The sequence below is a fragment of the Anser anser genome (genome assembly GCF_964211835.1).
Source record: "Anser anser genome assembly, chromosome: 2".
Taxonomy (NCBI): domain Eukaryota; kingdom Metazoa; phylum Chordata; class Aves; order Anseriformes; family Anatidae; genus Anser; species Anser anser.
Genome location: NC_139721.1, coordinates 75,452,477 through 75,471,502, shown reverse-complemented (window position 1 = coordinate 75,471,502; position 19,026 = coordinate 75,452,477). Strand labels below are relative to the sequence as shown.

The 19,026-nt window shown below is 36.6% G+C and overlaps 1 protein-coding gene across 17 annotated transcripts in view; it reads left to right on the top strand.

Moving 5' to 3' along the window:
* Positions 1-19,026, top strand: part of SEMA5A (semaphorin 5A) — a 412,186-nt gene that overhangs the window by 263,822 nt on the left and 129,338 nt on the right. For all 17 annotated transcript variants that reach the window (XM_083823075.1, XM_083823077.1, XM_083823078.1 and 14 more), the window contains 2 exons: positions 4,928-5,026; positions 5,994-6,207. In XM_083823075.1, coding sequence (XP_083679201.1) covers positions 4,928-5,026; positions 5,994-6,207 — 313 coding nt within the window. The remainder of the gene's footprint in view (positions 1-4,927; positions 5,027-5,993; positions 6,208-19,026) is intronic.

Sequence of the window (19,026 nt, the reverse complement as noted above, 5' to 3'; positions counted from 1 at the left end):
AAAGAACTTTGTGGACCTCATATTTTAGACAAATGTTTCATTTTGTAAATTGTTATTTCTCCTAGAATATTTGCTCCTATATTCTCCTATATTCTCCTAGAATATTTGTAGTCTGTCATGTAATATACATTTCAAGCCTTCACCCTTAGCTTTCAGGTGACATAATCTGAAGTTAAAGAGCTTGCTCTGGTGACACTAGAATATTGTTATTTGGCATTGATTGAAGTGTGTACAGAGAAGAAAATATCATGGTAGGAATGCAATGTATAACTAAAAGTTTATGCCTCTGTTTTACAGTTATTTTTGAAATTTAAAACTGTGAGAATAACATTCAGCTCATCTGAAAGTCATAGTGCAGTGACTGTAATCTAACATGATGGATGAAAATGATGGTAAATTTGAGGCTATAGTGGTATACTTTGACTATTACGTTGACAGTACTCTTTGTGGTTTAATATCCATGTTCCTTTCAACAGTGCAGAAGCATATGTTGCCATTAAATAATTTTGCTCAGAGAAATACTCAACACTTGTGAAATGTGTTCAAGAATGGCTGTTAGTGTAGTACATACATACATGTTTTCATTCATGCTCATCACACCTTTTTGTAGAAGTGATTGAAAGTTATGCTGTCACTGTACAATAGTATATATTCTATTCTAATAAAGACCTCTAAGATTTCAATACTTAAGGGGTGCTTATAGGAAAGATGAAAGAAAACTTTTCACCAAGGCCTGTAATGATAGGACAAAGAATAATGATCTCAAAGAAGAGGCTAGATATAGATTATAGATTATTATTAGAAAGGGTTTTTGTTGTTGTTTGTTGTTGTTGTTGTTTGTTTTTAACCACAAGGGTGGTGAGGCACTGAAAGGAGTTGCTCAAAGAGGCTGTGGATGCTCCATCACTGGAAATGTTCAAAGGCAGGTTGGATGGGGCTTTGGGCGACTTGATTTAATATAAGGTGTCCCTGCTCCTGGCAGGAGTGTTGGACTTGATGTTCTTATCTAAGGTCCCTTCTAACCCAAACTGTTCTATGATGCTGTGATTGTTTCTTAGTATTGTTATTATTTGGATAAAGATTTAGTGTTTCATTTGGATCTGTAGCCTTTCTCTTCATTCACAATCTAGAAGAGAAGTACAATTTCATCAAGTCTTCGTCAAGTTTAAGGCCAGAGAAAGGATAACCTGATGATATATGTCTTTTGCTGACTTATGCCCAAGACTAAAAGGAGTTCATGACACAGGTTATTTTTAAGAGCCAAACTCTTTGTATTGGGAGAATTTATGCATGCAGATGAGGAAAGCACCTGATCCGTGGCATGCTCCTCTTCCTAATGAAACCATGGCAGCCTTCACTTGAAAAAAATGCGAATTAGCAGACCTGGAGGAATTCATTTCAGTGGTACAGTGAATTGTACTTTTACAGAGGAACTCCCCCTGGAAGGTTCCAGTTCCTATTACCAGAAAGGCTGCTTCCTTGTTTGTTGTTGCATAAGTAGATCCAGATTAAACTGGGGAGTTGCTGGGGATTTCATTTCTGTAAAAATTCTCAGGGCAACTTCAGATTTCAGGCCAGATATATGTGTGACTGGAGGGAGGGGACAGGAAAGACTGGAGACAAAATATACAAGGCAAGCCCAGACAATGGCAAAGGAATGGTAAGGATTACAAGGATGGCTGTGGGTAAGTTATTCACTTAGATCCTGGTTTCTCTTGAAGCTCTTCTGACCACAGACCAGTGTGGGGGCAGTGAGTTCAGGCGGAAAAGCTCAAAGTCAGTTTGCTGATGGAGTCCCCTGAAATCAGAAGCCAGCTTCGAACCCTGAAGCAACTCTAGCTGTTTTGAGATAATGGTCAGTTAAACGCAACTTTGGTGTTGTTATTGAGAAAGAAGCTGCACGGAATTTTTGCCCCTAGCTGTTAGCAGTAGTTGTTGTTCTGAGGTTTATACTTTAGGAGCCAATGAGGGAAAAGAGCTGGAGAGAAAAATATACAGGGACATCTGTCACATCTGACAGTGTAATGTGCACTTGACTTTTGAAGGCTGATGTTTGTTACTGAGACTTCATACATTTATCTACCAGTGTAAGCAGTTGCTTAAAATAACTAGTGGCTTCAAGAGTGAGCCAGACAAAATAATGTCCTTGTGGCCAGCATGTGTTAGCATTTAGAAGTCTAAAGTGCCACACATGATTAAGAGAATAAATTTGGCCATTTCAACTGGCACTTGTGGTAAGAACTTTTATAAACGAAAAAATACAAATACATGAGGGAAAAAGTAAAATAAAATAAAATAAGAGATTAAAAACAATGTAGTCAAGCATCTTACCGCTTGCTTATTTAAGATTGTAATGGTTGCATGTATTAGCATATGAATTTTCTATAAAAGTATTAAAAATATAAGAATGGATATATTTAAAATATTAGCCTATACAACAAACATTGCGGCAAATGGATAAGTAACTGTAGCCAGATTGTCCTTAAACTGTCAAGTAGGTGTTAAAATTAAGTAGTAACCTAGCCTGCTTGGCTGCTAAATTGTTTCAAATAGCTCTGTTTTCTTTAAGGTATACTGATATAAAAGTAGACAGTACTTGCTCAATTAATTTCTTTTTCTTTAAAAGGTATTTTTATGGGGCAGTAAGAAAACATGGGCAAAGAAGTAAAGATGAAATGTAGAATAAGTCTACATAAAAGATGGCCATGAAAGCTACCACCATCCTCCAAAATGGGAGGGGAACACCTTTGATTTTAAAGTCACAAATGCTGCTTCTATAACACACACCTCTTTTTTTTTTTTTTTCAGATTTGAAAGTGAAAGTTTTTACTCCAGAGCTAGAAAAGTGATTCTAAATATTTTAATTGACTAAATTTAATTTAATCATTTTTCAATATGTTTTTGGGTGGTGATTGTTTTATTCATTACTAATGTTTTGTTTTGTATTATTTTGGATTTGTTGTATGAAGAAAATAACCAATTGTATAAGCCACTTTTTCAGCTCTGATTTTGTTGTACTATGTACCCAACAAAAGTTTGCTCTGAGATATCTTATTTGCCCTGTTGCACTGTGGATGCTTGTGAAGTTGGCACAGGACTTGGGAACATTAAAGAAAAGAATCTTGTGAATCTCAGGAATGTCAGAGTTTTAAAAAATTACATTATTTTTGAACAAAAAGAGTGGGTGATCAGCATGCGAATAATTTGTCAATGGCACTTTTTCAGGGAGCTCTGGAATATGAAGAGGAGAGGTTGGATGGGCTGTAATGTCAGAACCCACTTATTTTTCCTACACTTAGATTCCATAAATTGCAGCAAAGGGCGAGATGGAAACAGCCCAAAGAATAAAGTACTGTGTTAATTTATATGAAACTCCCTGAACATCCTTCATTCTCTCTCTTTCAAAAACCAAACCAAACAAATGAAAACAAAAACAAAACAAGACAAAAAAAAAAAACCTTTTTCTTTTTTTTTAATGTCTGTGTAGTTAGAACAACATGCATCAAGGAAACTGCCCAGCAGCAGAAGTGAAATAATTGCACTTTAAAAGGCTTGTTGCACTGCCAGACTCTGTTATATGGTTGCATTTTAACTTCTGTTTGTTTGAAAGAGTATTAAGATGACAGTCTTTGTAAATTCAAGATAAAGACATTGTATTTTTACCCAGCGTGAATCTTCTCTTAGTTTTAAAATGTTTGACAATTACACTTAAGGCTCAAAGAGAAGGTTCTAAAAGCTAAGTTTTCATGAGAGACTAGTGCAGTTTCTTTTGTACGTGTGTTTTTTGAAGATATGTGGTTAGTTTTGAATGTGTTTTCTGATGTTTTATGGTTTTTTTGTTTTATTATTATTATTATTCAGAAATCTTAAATGTATTTTGTCCATCTTGCTTCATCTTGCTTTATTTTGTGCCTGATGAATTTATTCATAATTATATTAGTCTTTCAACATGAGAGTCTATTTGTAAGATAAACAAGCAATATACTTAATATAACCATAGGACCAGATAATGGGACTTCTGCACTGTTACCATTACATGGATGTACTTGCATGATTTCCCTTAATATGTTAGAATTTCATAGCTATATTTTCACAAGGTTTTTTAATGCTTTACATGTGAATGAATGCTGGAAAAGCATTTTAGCCAAGTACTCACATGGAAAGATCCTGGATATTTATTTATTTATTTCCCCTCCACGCATATGGTTGGTTTTCTTCATTGTATTTGATTCCTCCTTCAGTTCTGCAGGATGAATGTTTGAGTCTTTCTAATATACATTTCTGGGAGATCTTTAGTATTGCAGAAAAAAGCTCTCTGTCTGAATAAATGCTAGACATTGCTGTTGGTTCCTAGCTTCTGAAATGAGAGAAATAAATCATAAAGCATCTACACATTCTCATAGGGTAAAAAAAAAAAAAAAAAAGTCAAATTATTCCTCAGGGGTCAGTGTATGTGTACTGAGATAATGAAATTTTGGAGGTTTTCATGAGAAACTTCAAATTGACAGAAATGTAGATGCTTATAATAATTAAAAAACAAAACAAAACACAAACACGCATAAGTTATGAAACTAGTAGGGATAAATCCATGTCTGGACATCTCAATGATTTTATTTTTACTAGTTTGGACATACTCTTCTTATTGGCAAGCTGTTATTAATCCTGACTTCCTCCCTTTGTCTGATCTGTCTTCAAAAACAGCATCTGATTTCTTGAAACAGCAGTGCATTAATAGTTTAATTAAACTTTTGAAGTGCACACAGAAATAGTTTTTGATACTGAAGAGCTTTATTGTTCTAATATTAAGGTCCTTTCACAAAGATTGATGGATGCTTGTGTTGTTATTAGGAAATTTTTATGTATTAGTATTGCTAACACATCAGGTGTGCATAAGCATTGAATATATTCTTTCTTTTCTGTATATCAGGAGGAATGCCAGAACTATATTCGAGTGCTTCTTGTTGGAGGCAACCATCTCTTTACCTGTGGAACCAATGCATTCACTCCTATTTGCACCAATCGGACGGTATGAGTTAAAGATTTTGTCTGACGAGCTTAAGTCCCTGCTCTGAGACAGCTTATTAATAGGCAGAGCATGCTGTGGTTGTGTCCAGACTATTTGCATATGGGTTGGAGAGCTGATATGTAAAATGTTAGTTTGGCTGCCTGCTGTGCATGTGTAGTTATAGAGAAGACAAGTACCTGTGGTAGTGATTTTTGACTGGTGAGAGCAAGAAATCTTTGTTGAGAAATCATTCCATTTCTGAAAAACAAACAAACAAACAAAACCCTAGCTGCAATTTATGAGTGTCAAAGGATCAATAATAGTCATATAATAAAAAATAAAATGTTACTGTTTGGACTAAGTGAACCGTTTATTTCAGAAGGGGAGAGGTGTTTAAATACACAGAACAACTATAAAAAACTCCTTGTCACATTTGTTATGTTTAAAACTTTCGTACCTTTATTTTCAAGTAACATATTAGCATCACACTTTGCTACACGGATGAAAATATTAGGGCTGTTGAATCAGAGGGGTATTTCTACAGAGCTAGAAAGCTCAGTTTTTTAAAAAAAATCTCATTTTCCTGTGAGATTCTTTTCTAGAACACACCTACATAACCGTAGGATTTTTTACTATCTGACCAATTGCTGTGATGAATACCTTAGTGGATTCTGGCAATCAGATCTATTTTTCATAGTAATAATCTGTGTATAGATAATTACTTTTTGAGTTGTTTCTAATATCAGACATTTTAGGTTAATGATTAACTTGTATATTTTACCCACCAAAAGTGCAGAAGCAAGATCAGACATTACATTAAAACCTCTATGAGACAGTTTCAGATAGATGTACAGGTCAGCTCATTAGTGTTGTAGAATACCAAAGATGATAATTGGTGTTTATGATATGATTTTGCTCAGATTGATGCAACTTGGCCAAAATGACAAAGTTCAGGTCATTTTAATCCCTTTTTCTCACTATTTTACAGTTAAGTAACTTGACAGAGATACATGATCAAATCAGTGGCATGGCTCGTTGTCCTTATAGTCCCCAGCACAACTCCACAGCTCTTCTCACTTCCAGTGGGGAATTATATGCTGCTACGGCCATGGATTTTCCAGGAAGGGATCCTGCCATTTATCGCAGTCTGGGGGCCCTTCCTCCTCTCCGCACTGCCCAGTACAACTCCAAGTGGCTGAATGGTGAGTACTGATGAACCATGAGACTTAACTGCTTCTTAACCCATGTTCTCCCAATTCATGTTGTTGAAATTCCATTGCTGAAATTCCATTCAGAGAATTTGAAATTTTTTTAGACTACTGTTTTTTATAATTTTAAAATTATTTTTCATAATACATTGAATTTACATATTTTTTTTCATAATACATTTTGAATTTAATACAGTTATAATGGCATGTAATTAATATAGCTGTTGTTTGTAGATGTGTGCTTAAATATTCAAGCTGTGTTTGCAGGCATGGGGGTGAGATGTACTTTATCTCTCGTGTGCTTACTTAGCAAAACTGAGTTGGCCAAGAGCAGTAGCTTGTCTTTAGTATTCTTTTCTTGAGTTCTTCAAAAAACAAAGGCAGAAAATAAGCAGTTTAGAATGGACTGAATTTCCCTACCTTCTCTTGCAAGTCCCAGCCTTGACAAGCAGAAATAGTTGTGTTTTCAAGCTGCTTAGGTGGCAAACTAACGTTTTTGAAGCTTATTATAGCCAAAGAAAAGGGACTAGTCTGCAACACATATCATAAAAATAATATAGTATCAGTGACTTCTGTATCATCGATGTTAAACACCTTATGAGGATTTCCAGCTGGGAGAAGTTGTAAACTGACAGGTATTCCTGAGATGTAACAGGGCCACTTGCCAATTAATGCATGTATTACAAAAAATAGATGCAGTCCTTTTAAAATGAAAATTATTGTTTAGCATAGAATATAAAATTATGTACTTTATAATTTGCCCATGTTTGTCCCAGTAGGGAAAACAAAATTAATTTTCATAACTCATGATATGTAAGTAACCATCAGTCTCAAGTCTCACAGTGCATTTCATGTTATGATGGAATTATTCATCTTCAGAATTAAGTGCATATATAAACTCTTCCAGATTCAGAACATTACGTCAGCTGCAAGTGACAGACTTTATTTGAGATATTTCAGTCCTCATATAAACCGAATGCCGAATTGTGCATCTTTGCTTGGTGTATTTTCCCTATGCAAAGAAGCCATCAGAGGTAGCCTGGAGAGATTTGTTACATTATCTGATTTTAGAATATTAATTAACAAAACCAAACTGCATGAAACATAACAGAATTATAGTAGTGTAAAAGAGGTATGAGAGGAAAAATGAACTCGTTGTATAGATATCCCTGTTCAGGCAGCATTTGTACACACAGACATGGTATTGAAGCTAATTGCTGTGCCACACCTGGGTGCTCCTGTCAAAGTGAAAACATTGTTCACACCGAGTTTTCAGTTTAACTGAATGTTCTATGCTGAAGGGCACAGTAAAATTCCCACCACTCCCCACCAAAACTGCTCCAATTAATCAGATTGTCTCTATTTACATTTTGTCTATTAAAAGCTTCAGCTGCACCTATACATTCTCTGTTAGAACTCATTCTTCTGCCTCAAAACTGTTTGGAATTAAGTTGTCAGGAATGTGTGTTTTTTATCTATGGGGAGGAAGAACAAGATGAGTTTTGTAATTGGAGCCAATTCAAGCAAATCCAATAAAAGGCTGGAAGCATCTGAGTGCCCTGTGTGAAGAGAAGAGGCAATGTCTTCTGCGGTAGCTAAAAGTTGGGAATTCATCTGTTTTTATGTCATTTTGCCTGCTCATATGCCTCCTCCGTGCCAAGGAACTGTATTAGGTTTTCAGTGCTTAGATTGAAGTGAAGAATTTGCTTCTTTCAGTGAGAAAGTAACATAGATAATCCTGCAAGAAAAGTTAGGAAGTTTTATCAACTGGAATGGAAGCTTCCTAGTCAATACCATTCTATGATTCATAATATGTGTTCAGCAGCATTAGCTGACAGTTATTATAATTCAGCCTTGTTTTAGGGGTGTGTGTGCGTATGCATGTGTCTGTGAATATTTCCAATTTGAATGCATTTTTCTGTTACATCCATGTTTCCCTCAGAGGTGCGATCTCTTTTCTCACTTAGATTTGCTACTATGCATTTCATATTGGACCATTTCGAACTGTTTCTGGGGTTATAGCAGTATTTTAAAGCACAGCTGATTATCTTGCTTTCATGTTTTATGACTAGGCAATAAAGACAGCGTTGCTTTTGATGGCTAGTGCACTTCTCTCATAGTGCACTTAGCGGTTTTTAATGCCATCAGTCAGGCCAAAGGGACAGGCCTTTGTGCTGTCCTTTAGGGATTATGCTGTCAACATTCACTGTATCTTGCTGCAAAGGATCTTGACATGGGAAGCTCCAAATCTTCAATATAGAAGAAAATTTGTTCGTAATCTTAATTGACAGAAGGCATGCAATCACAGGAACCAGGAAACACAATGTGGGAAGGTAAAAGTGGCTAGGGCAAGGTCCTGTGTACCATGCTGAAATTTCAGTTTCTGGAACCACAGATATCACGTACAGGACAAATTTAGGTTGATGGCCTGTCTCAGCCTCGCAATTCCTTCTGATTCAGCCAGAGTCATATATTTATTATCAGGTTCTGCCTTCTATTGGAAGCTTCATAAGTCTGGAAGCAATCCACATCAGTTGAATTGGAAGTTGGAAGTTATTTTCAGGATATGTTACTGAGCATCATTCTGATAAGGTGCTTAGCCTTAGTAGGGCGTGGAGAAGTCAGTGAAATTTCATTTCTGTATAATCATTTTCTTGATGCACTCAGCACTCAATTATCTGGGGTGGTAGGGAGTTGGGGTAGCTTGCTTAAAAATATGAATTATTCAGGCCATGTGTAAAAGTCAGTTACAAGAATATACTGTGAGGGTATAACTGAAAGGAAAAACTGAAGTTCAGTGACACTGCAGTGTATGGAGTACAAAGGTCTCTGATCCAAAAGGGTAGATGGATAGCATAGCAACACTGTCAACACAAAGATTGTGTTGGTGACTGGAGACAGTTATTGTGGGAGCTGTCTTAGAGGGTCTGCAAATAAGCTGTTCACTAGACAACTTGCTGAAAATATTTGAGATTTGACTCACAGGAATTTTGTCTGTTCTGACAATTTTTAATGGCAGACAAAACACTTGACCAAATGTTGCAGATATCTGCCCACTTTCTAAAAGTTCTAGAAAAATTTTAGAGTGTAAATGGTCTTGTCTTCTTCAGTGCAAGAGGAAAGAAGCATCTGGAGGCAGTTACCGAATTTTCTGTCTTCTAGAATTAAGAGTAGTAACATATTCAGCTCTTGACTATAGAATCATAGAATCATATAATATCCCAAGTTGGAAGGGACCCACAAGGATCATTGAGTCCAACTCCTGGCACCGCACAGGTCTACCCAAAATATTAGACCATGTGACTAAGTGCACAGTCCAAATGCTTCTTAAACTCTGACAGGCTTGGTGCAGTGACTACTTCCCTGGGGAGCCTGTTCCAGTGTGCAACCACCCTCTCAATGAAGAACCTCTTCCTGATGTCTAGCCTAAACCTCCCCTGCCTCAGCTTGACACCATTCCCGCAGTTCCTATCACTGGTGACTAAGGTGAACAGATCAGCCCCTGCCCCTCCACTCCCCCTCGTGAGGAAGCTGTAGGCTGCGATGAGGTCTCCCCTCAGCCTCTTCTTGTCCAGACTGAACAGGCCAAGTGATCTCAGCTGCTCCTCGTACGTCTGTTATAACTGGTGATCATATTCAGAGAGAGATTTTTATCTCAGATCTTCCCTCCTTTTCTACAAAAACAAATTAACGTTCTGCTCATAGAGCCTATTACTGTCTTCCTGACAACACTAAGTACAGCTGGCCTTATGCAGTGTACAGGTTTTTGACCATGATCATCATAACGCAGACTGTGCTCACCTCCATGAGGAGATATAATTGAAGAACCAGAGTATCTTGGTGCCATGACCTGAGAGTTCACCATAATCCAGCAGTTCTAGAGATTATGTTGCTCACCAGGAATTTATTAGCTGATAGTGAATAGACAGACCCCATGTTATCCTCACCTTTCTTACCAGCCCTGTTAGTGCTCTTTAACTCTGTTACTATTCTCAATCAAGATGAACCTGATCACCCAGAACAGTTAGAACTGCTGCAAAACATTACACTCCCATCCCAACAGACCAGCTGGCTGCAGGACAGTAAGCTTGGAGCTTTTAAACAGAGAACACACCTCTCCCTTTAATATTTTCCTACTTTGGTCTTCTCTTTTCACATGTAGGCAAAAAAAAAATGCAAACAACAACAGCAACAGAAAACAGTTCTTGGAGTTACTCACGTGTATATGTACATGGACAAACCATTGAAGAAAGTAGAAAGGCTGCTCACCAGTATCTTACTCTTTACGATGTGTTGTTTTGCCACCTACTCTCATTTCTCTTTCTCTCCGAGTCTGTATTCAAGTACTTCCGTGCTTGAGAGAAATGATTTGAGGTCAAATAGCACACATCAAGCATTATATCTAAAGCAGACAGTTCTTCCATTGATTTCTTCTCCTGACCAATGCAATCAGCAAGACCTTGAGCTTCAGCCAACTGCTCAGGTCAGTAAGGGGCAGCATGTTGCTAGAACATTTTAAAATCACCTTAGTAGTATTTCATAAAAAGAATAGTCTGCCTTAGCAGTCTGCTTAGGACATTATTAAATGAAAGTAAATAAATTAAATCTTTCATTAAGAAAAAAAAATACAGCTTGATTTACAGCTGACATGCTGTTTATTTGAGTCTCTTTAAACTCTCAGCATAAAACAGAGCTTAAATCATATACAGAGTTTACTGTTACATTGTGCTTCTAATTGGGCTTTGCTTTAGGGTTGATCCATGCAGTGCAGCAGGGGCAGAATTTATAATCATTTGGTCTAGAGGATAAAGGTAAATGGAATAGTTATGCTTGAAGTCCACAAACTGCATGTGTTCAGATTGACAAGGAAAAGCCTCCACTGCTTAGACTTGGGAGATTTTTTGTTTTTGTAGTCCAGCATTTACAATTAGTAAAGGTATTTCTCCTTTCAATTCACCTCCTCAAATCATGTTTGATTTGATGCGTCATTGTGAAGGTTTAGTTTAGTCTATAATGTCTGTTTTATAATGGCTTTGTTTAGCCAATAAGAGGACAAAACAGATTAAACAAAAAATTGAAATCCCAGTCAATCCCTTTGTTTTATCACATGGCAAAACACTGGGACATTGGTTTCATTCTTTGCAAAATGCCTTGGTTTGAAATTGCATATTCAGGCTGCTTGGGTCTCTAACTGTCTTGAAATGCATTGTAGTAGTTTTCTTTATCCTAGATATGTAATGATAGATGCTCTTGGAACCTATTAAGTAAATACAAACTTGTTCTAAATGCCTAGTCACTTCATCAGTGGGCAGACCAGAGATGATTAAAATGCAATTTAATATCATTTGTGACCCCAAAACAGAAAAAATAAAATCTTACACAGATTATAAACCTTTCCAGCTGAGAAGAGTATAGGAATGTTTGGGTTGTGCTATTCTGCTGGTAGACACAATATTATCGCTTTTCCCTCTTGCTGCTTGTTTATTAGATACCCTGAAAATAGTTCTCTTGAGTTGTTTTTTTTTAATATTTTGCTTAATAGAAAGTTTCTTAATCTGGTCTTAATTTATTCTTCTTAATTTAGTTTTCACAAGTAATAACAAAAACAAAATTCTCACAGATAGCTGATAAAAGGGGTTTAATACAGCTCTAAATCCATTCTGATTATTGTTTGTTTGTTCACTTCTATTATAACTCTTGTTGCTAGAAGGATATGTGGAGAAAAATTATGAGCTAAGAACAAAAATAATCCTATCACTTTTGCTTCTAAGCATCAATAGAAATGGGTATAATTACTCATTTTTTGTTTGTTTGTTTTTAGTGAAAAGCCTTGTAATTTCCTGAAACAAGCTTTACTTATTATGCAATACATAACATAACTCAAAAACACTGGTTTCTTCAGATGTGCAGCTTACTCTTCAGTTTTCAGGTATGAGGCCTGACTGAAAATAGTCAAAGCATATGCTACCAGTTGTTGTTTATTTCGCAAGAAGATTAATTACTTTTCTTTGGTTATGCTACCCATACAGTTCATTCTGATTCTTTCTGTTCATCATTCTTTTTGCCAGTATCCTAAAATAGTGTGAAAATACCTAGTGATTTTGAAAGACATCCTTAGGATTCTCTACTGGAGCTGCTACCAGAGGCAAAAATTGAGCAGTTGTTCTGTGTTTTTTCCTTTCAGAGCTGTATATCTTCCCCTAAATGGCAATAACAGAGTAGAAAAGAGGTAAGGTGACACAAGATGGAGGTACCTCTGCTGACCTCCTTTGTCCTAGGCCAGACTGTTATCACAAAGCACCCTCATGCCGCTTCCTCACCTATCTAAAACAGTAGAGACAGGCATCACTTCCCATGAAGGTGTGATTTTTCCTTCTTGTCTATCTGAAGCAAGGTGAAGCAGCAAGGTCCACCTTTTCGTTATTGAAAGACTGTGAGGCTAGAGAGGGCAAAGCCTGCTCTTTTATATCTAGGCTGATCATGTCAACTCGTGTTGGGTGCCAGTTGGAGGGGGCTATACTAAGAAGAAAAAAAGGCATCCCTGCAAGCAGATCATCTGTGCCCAGCCCTGCTGCGAGGTTGTATGGCAGAAGCATCACCCTCATTAATGCTGCAGAAAACAATAGTACACAGTGAGCAATAGAGAATGGAAGAAATTAAAACTGAAAAACATCTTAGTGAGGGAAAGAGAGAAAAAGGGATGAACTTTGGGAAACAAGAACACATAAAAAAACAGCATTCACCAAAGAAAGGAGGAGGACAGAAATATTGGAGGCAGAAATAGAATTTCAGTAGCTGACATATTGAGTCTAACAGTGAATGGAGAAGGGGATGATTATTAAAGTGAACTCCAATTTCCATTTAAGGAAAAAAGGAAAACAGTAAAGAGGCCCAAATCTGCAGAGAAAGCCCTTTGATTGGCTCCTTCTTTGCAAAACTGGATGTGAGGAAAAAAAAGAAAGAAGAAATGGCTTTAAAAATGTTTGGAGTTTTAAGTAAGCATCCAAGCTTCTGCAGTTTGTTGATAGATCCGTACAGACCAAACCTCTAGAGGTTCTGAGTGAATTAAGGCAGTCATCTATATTCTCACTCTTTGTGCTCCCCATCCCCCTCGTTTTCCTAATATCCTGCTATTCACCTATCCAGTAAATATAGGAGACCAAAAATCCACTGAAGTTCAGATAGGAATCTCCAGGACTTAAGTAGGTACTAGATCAGAGTAGAGAATAGTTTCTGTCACTGAGTTTATCACCAGCAAATTTGCATCAGCTAATGATGTAATAAATTACAAAATATTATGCTCTATATGGAACAGTTTACCTTGAAAATGAAGCAGATTTATTTGAAATAACAAATAATAAAAGATTTTTTTTTTCGTAATATTGTATTTGAAAACTATTTTTTGGAAAAGTAATAATGGCATTTCAGAAATTATTAGAGTACATCAGTAAAATATGATGTCTAATAAGTGCATCCACTTTTATGATTACAGTGAATTGTATTATAAAATCTATCAGCAATATAAAAGAAGATTGGAAAAAATATCCGTTATACTCATTTTTACTGTATTTTGCAGTCCTTGCTCTTCCATACCCATAAAGCCTTCAATTAAACAAAAGGAAAAGAGTATAAAAACAAAACAAAACAAAACAAAAACAAACATGGAGAGTTGAGGCATTGCAGAAGAAATAATAGTTCAAATAGACTGGTAGCCAACTATGGTATGACAGACGAGTATTTTAAGCGTGTGTCCTTGATGATTATGAAAGACGAAAAACAGCTACTAATAAGCAATGATTTCCACCAGTTTTATGCTGGGACTTAACATTTTCCATTTCAGCTCATGAGGGTAACTATGATGACTACAGGTTATATATTACTTTGCAGGACTTTAACACTGCAGGAAATTTTTACTCTAGGATTAAGATTTGTCCTTAAACAAGAAGCAATGCCTGGGGCAGCCTAATGTAAGATCTATACTCTTCCAACAGCTGCAGAGTGTTACACTGAATGAATATACTTAAAAAAGAAATACTGAGATGGCAGAAGGCAAATAGGAAATGTACTTCATTAATTATGTTAGTAAGGTGGAAAAAAAAAAAAAGTCAACTAGCACATTTGGAGCTTAAATTCTTTCCATTATTTTCACTTTCATTTTGAAGAGCTTTTCTAACTACAAGTTGAACTGTGTGTGTTTGGGGGGGGGGGGAGCAAAACAAACAAAAAAATAAACCACCGAGACATATTCTTAGAATTTAATGCTATTAAGTATTTTGCTGAATATAAGAGACCAACAGCATGAGGGTGTGATTCATTGATCTAGTGAGGTCAACTAACAAGGTCCAAACGGATGTCATTCAGCATTAGACCAGTGTTAAGATTTCTAAGATTTTGAAAATATTATAGAATCATAGAATATTCCGAGTTGGAAGGGACATACAAGGATCATCAAGTCCAACTCCTGGCTCAACACAGGACCATCCAAAAATCAAACCATACATCCAAGAGTGTTGTCCAAGTGCTTCTTGGACTACTTTGAGACCAATACTTTGAGACCAAATACTTTGAGACCAATACTTTGAGACCAAACCATCAGCCAATTGTTCACCCATGGTATTAAGTTTTTATCTAGCTGTATGCTATATCCATTTTGTCCAGAAGTATACAGTGCGAAACAGTATCAAAAACTTGACTGAAATCCAAAAAGATTACATCAACTGGCTTCTCTTGGTCAAATAGATGGGTAACTTTCTCATGAAAGGAATTTAAGTTCGTTAAGCAGGACCTTCCCCTCGTGAACCTGTGTTGGCTATGACCAATGACCACATTGTCCTTCATGGATTTTTCAATAACTCCCAGGATAATTTTCTCCATAATTTTACCAGGCGCTAAAGTGAGACTGACAGGCCTGTAATTACCAGGGTCTTCTTTATTGCCCTTCTTTAAAATTGGAATGACGTTTGTGAGCTTCCAGTCAACTGGAACCACTCCAGATTCTCACGACAGTTGAAAAATAATTGAGGGAGGTCTTGTGATGACATCAGCCAGCTCTCTGAGTACCCTGGGATGAATCCCATCAGGCTTCATAGACATATATGCATCCAGGTGGAGCAGCAAATCTCACACAAGTTCAGGGTTGGCTGGGAGTTCATCATTCTCTCCACAGTCATGGTTCTCCAAGTCAGGGCATCTGGGGTCCCAGAGCTCATCATCAGTGTTGAAGATGAAGGTGAAGGAGGCATTAAACATCTCTGCTTTGTCTATGTCCCTGTTTGCGAGGTGACCATCCTAATCAAGTAATGGACCAATATTGTCTCTGGTCCTCCTTTTGCTGTTAACATATTTAAAAACAAAAAGCAAAAGCTTTTTATTGTCCCCCCCAGTAGTGGCCAGCTTCAACTCTAATTGAGCTTTGGCCACACAAATGTTCTCCGTACAAAGGCAAACAGACAAATATATATGCATTTTCTATGCATATATGTTTGTGTGTACATACACGTTTGTGCATATATATCCTCTGGCCCTCCCTAGTCCCCCAGCTCTTTACACTCTTGAGTCTCCCAGTCTGTCCTTGTGCTGCCTCCCAAGGTGTGCAGCATATCCTTGCTTTTGTGCTACAAGGATGCTGTTCTCTGGGCTGCAACGTCAGCATGTGTTGGGTGGCAGCGCTGCAGCCAGTCCCTACAGGAGCAGTCTGCACTGTCAGGAAGCATCAGTGTGAAACCAGTGAGTATAGGCTTGGTCTCTGAGTTCCCAGCATGGGTGGAAAGAGAAAATTATCTAAAGGGAAGAATTGCCTCTTCTTAGTAAATGCCTTTTTGTCAAGTGCCGAGACCGTGCTCCCTGGGATATATAGGTTTGTCTCCAGTCTTTGGAAAAACAAATACATTATTTCTGATTGAAGCACTATCTGAACTTTTTATGGTTCAGTCATCTTTTTACAACAACTTAGAAGAGTCTGTGGGGAAAAGTCCTTGTTGGAGAGAGTCATGCAGCTTTAAGAAAGAAGCTATAGACATTCCCAGACTTTGTGCTGAGTTAGCAGTCTTCAGAAGTAGCATGCTACAGCCCTGTTTGCTTGGAGGCAGCACTAACTAGCACTGTAGTGCCTTCAGTATGTGGACTTGAGTATCTGTGCAGCATTGCTCCATGTAGTACGCTGGAGATCTTTGTTATGTCATGTTGACAAACTCATTTTCTTTCTTTCCTGATTCCATTGGTTCCATTTGATTTGTGAAAGTTTAATAAACCTGACACATCCATAAACTGAATATATATATATGTATGTAAAAAACTGTCATTTACAATAGTCATGACATTATTACAGATTGACAGTCTCATGTTGATCCATAACAGCTGTATCCTGTCACATACCAGAATCCTTACACTTGTTATAGTAATCTTTTCATTCACAAAAAAAAAAAATGCATTTACCCTTCCAGAACAGGCAAGTTCAGCAGGGAAAAAAAAAAAAAAGTTATGTCAACTTGTCTATTGAAAGCCTTTGTAAGAAGTCCTTCATGTCAACAAATAACATTTCACAGCAGAATATCTGTAAACCTATAAATTATTTTTTCCTAGACAAGAATCTCCCTTTTCCTTTGAACCTTTCAAGTGATTCAGTTCACTTTTCACAAAGAGAAAATGAAATAAAAAGTTTGACATGATAATCCCTCCACATCCACCGAATTCCAAGGTAGCTCTGAGATTATTCAGTTTTCACAAGTTTCAAGAGCAAGTCACATTTTCATCATTTCATAATCAGTAAAGTATATGCACAGGTGTTTGCAGATTATGGACTGTTTCTCAGTTTTGAATCCTTGAAATGTGAGTACTAGTTTTTATTTATATATGTACCATGATTATCAGTGCAACTTTAAAATAGTCTCATGACAAATTGACATGGATTTTTCAAGAACCTTAAAAAACATTTCTGAATGCATTTCATATTATGTTTATTTCTACAGTTCATGGGCAGTTCATCAGTAATTCATTATTCTAACTTTGAGAGTTTCCATTAGTGTTTTTGGCCCAGTAGCGAGTTCTTGTTGTTCTAATGCAGAGACCTTTTTATGCCAGTGGTCTCCCCTTGAGAAGCATCATCGTAAGGCCTGATTACAAGGCACCACCTCTATGTTTAAGAGTTCTACAGGATGTTTTTGTAGGTGGATAAAATTGATGTTGAGCATTTGCCCAATAAATAGAATCTTTTTATATCAATCAAGATATTTTTCAGAAAATTTTAAAGAGCAAGCAGGGTTACAGGCTACAAAAAGTCAAACACAGATGGAAAATTTTACTTTTTCTTGCTATTTTGGTTGTACTGTTTTTTATCATATAATGTTAGTGGATATTGCTTTAATACATTAATATAGTGGACAAATAACCCAAGTTACACTGCAACTAGTGAATGCTTTTTCTCCTGTGGAGTTCCTTCCATGGGAATAAGAATAATCTAAACGGTTATTGTGCAGAGTGAGGGAAGAAAGTAACATGCATTACGGATTAAGAGAACAGTGGCAAGGTGTGGTATGGATATAAACTGAGGTTGGCAAATGAGAGAGTAGGTTCTTTTATCTCTTTTTTTTTTTCCTCGTATTCCTAAAAATATTTTGTTTCTAGCATGCTTTAATTAAATAAATACAAGTTTGCTCAATACAGTTGAAAATGTGATATGTTTTGAGAATGAATGAAACATCATGATTGGGGTTTATTTTAAAACAACAACAACAACAAAAGCTTTCATGCAAAATATCTGTGGTTATATATTTATTCACTATTTAATGTCTGCCAAAACTGTCTAACCTGTCTAGAGTGTGATAGTATACAATTTTGTGATTTTTAGCAACATATTTTTGTTACTTCAACATTAATACTTGTAATTAGATCTTATATTCCATTCTACTCTGTTAAGTCTTCAACAAATCCATATTATTAGAGAAAAAAGATTAAGAAAACTAAAAAGTAAGACCTTTGTTTCAGCTTATTGTTTTCAGTGTTTAGTGTGTGTAAGTGTAATAGTATATTACATGTGTATAGTTAAAGAGTGAGAGCTCATGAGAAACTAATAATTATTTCTACACAAATATAAACTCTAATAATGAAGTTTAAAGGTTGTTGAAATCTTTAAAGCAAAATCTTAGGGTAATGAAAATTTTACACACGTAGAATGAAGAGGCAAGGTTCTAATAGGGAAAAAGGTAACTAGGAGTGTAGCTCTTCATATATTGTCAATCCAATTTTACATTTATTGCCATCACAAGTCCTGTCAAACTATTTTGCCTTTGGCTTTTAAGATATAAATACACTGGTGCTGTGTAACTTATGAGAGCTCAAGATACCAACAAGTTCACCTCAAAACTGTTTGGGTGCAGTGTACAGATCGGAGTCTGGGGAAAATGTGTTGTGTAACAGACTCTCAAGGAAGTGCTGAATAGGATAACGAGTAAAAGTTATAGGGAGGAGTGGGAGAGCTTCAAATATCTGCTCAGCTTCAAACATCCAAGGGAGGTGATGACCATTGCTGCCAGAAAAGCTGCTTTGGAGACTATCAGCACAGCAGATAGAGAGGGAAGCAGCACAAAAAGATCTGTAAACTGTGGGCTGAGCTGTCTTTGGAGAAGAGTTGTCTGACAGGGTTTGAACTGTTGCATGGAAATGCTGGCTTTCTTGCCCTTCAAGTTCTCCTTAAAAGTTTTGACAGGTTAGAGATGTTCCTGCAAAATGTTTAGATTCAATTGCATCGGCTTTTTTTTTTTTTTTTTGCTTTTTTTTGCCTTTTTTTTTTTTCTTCAGTATGATAACACTGTCAAA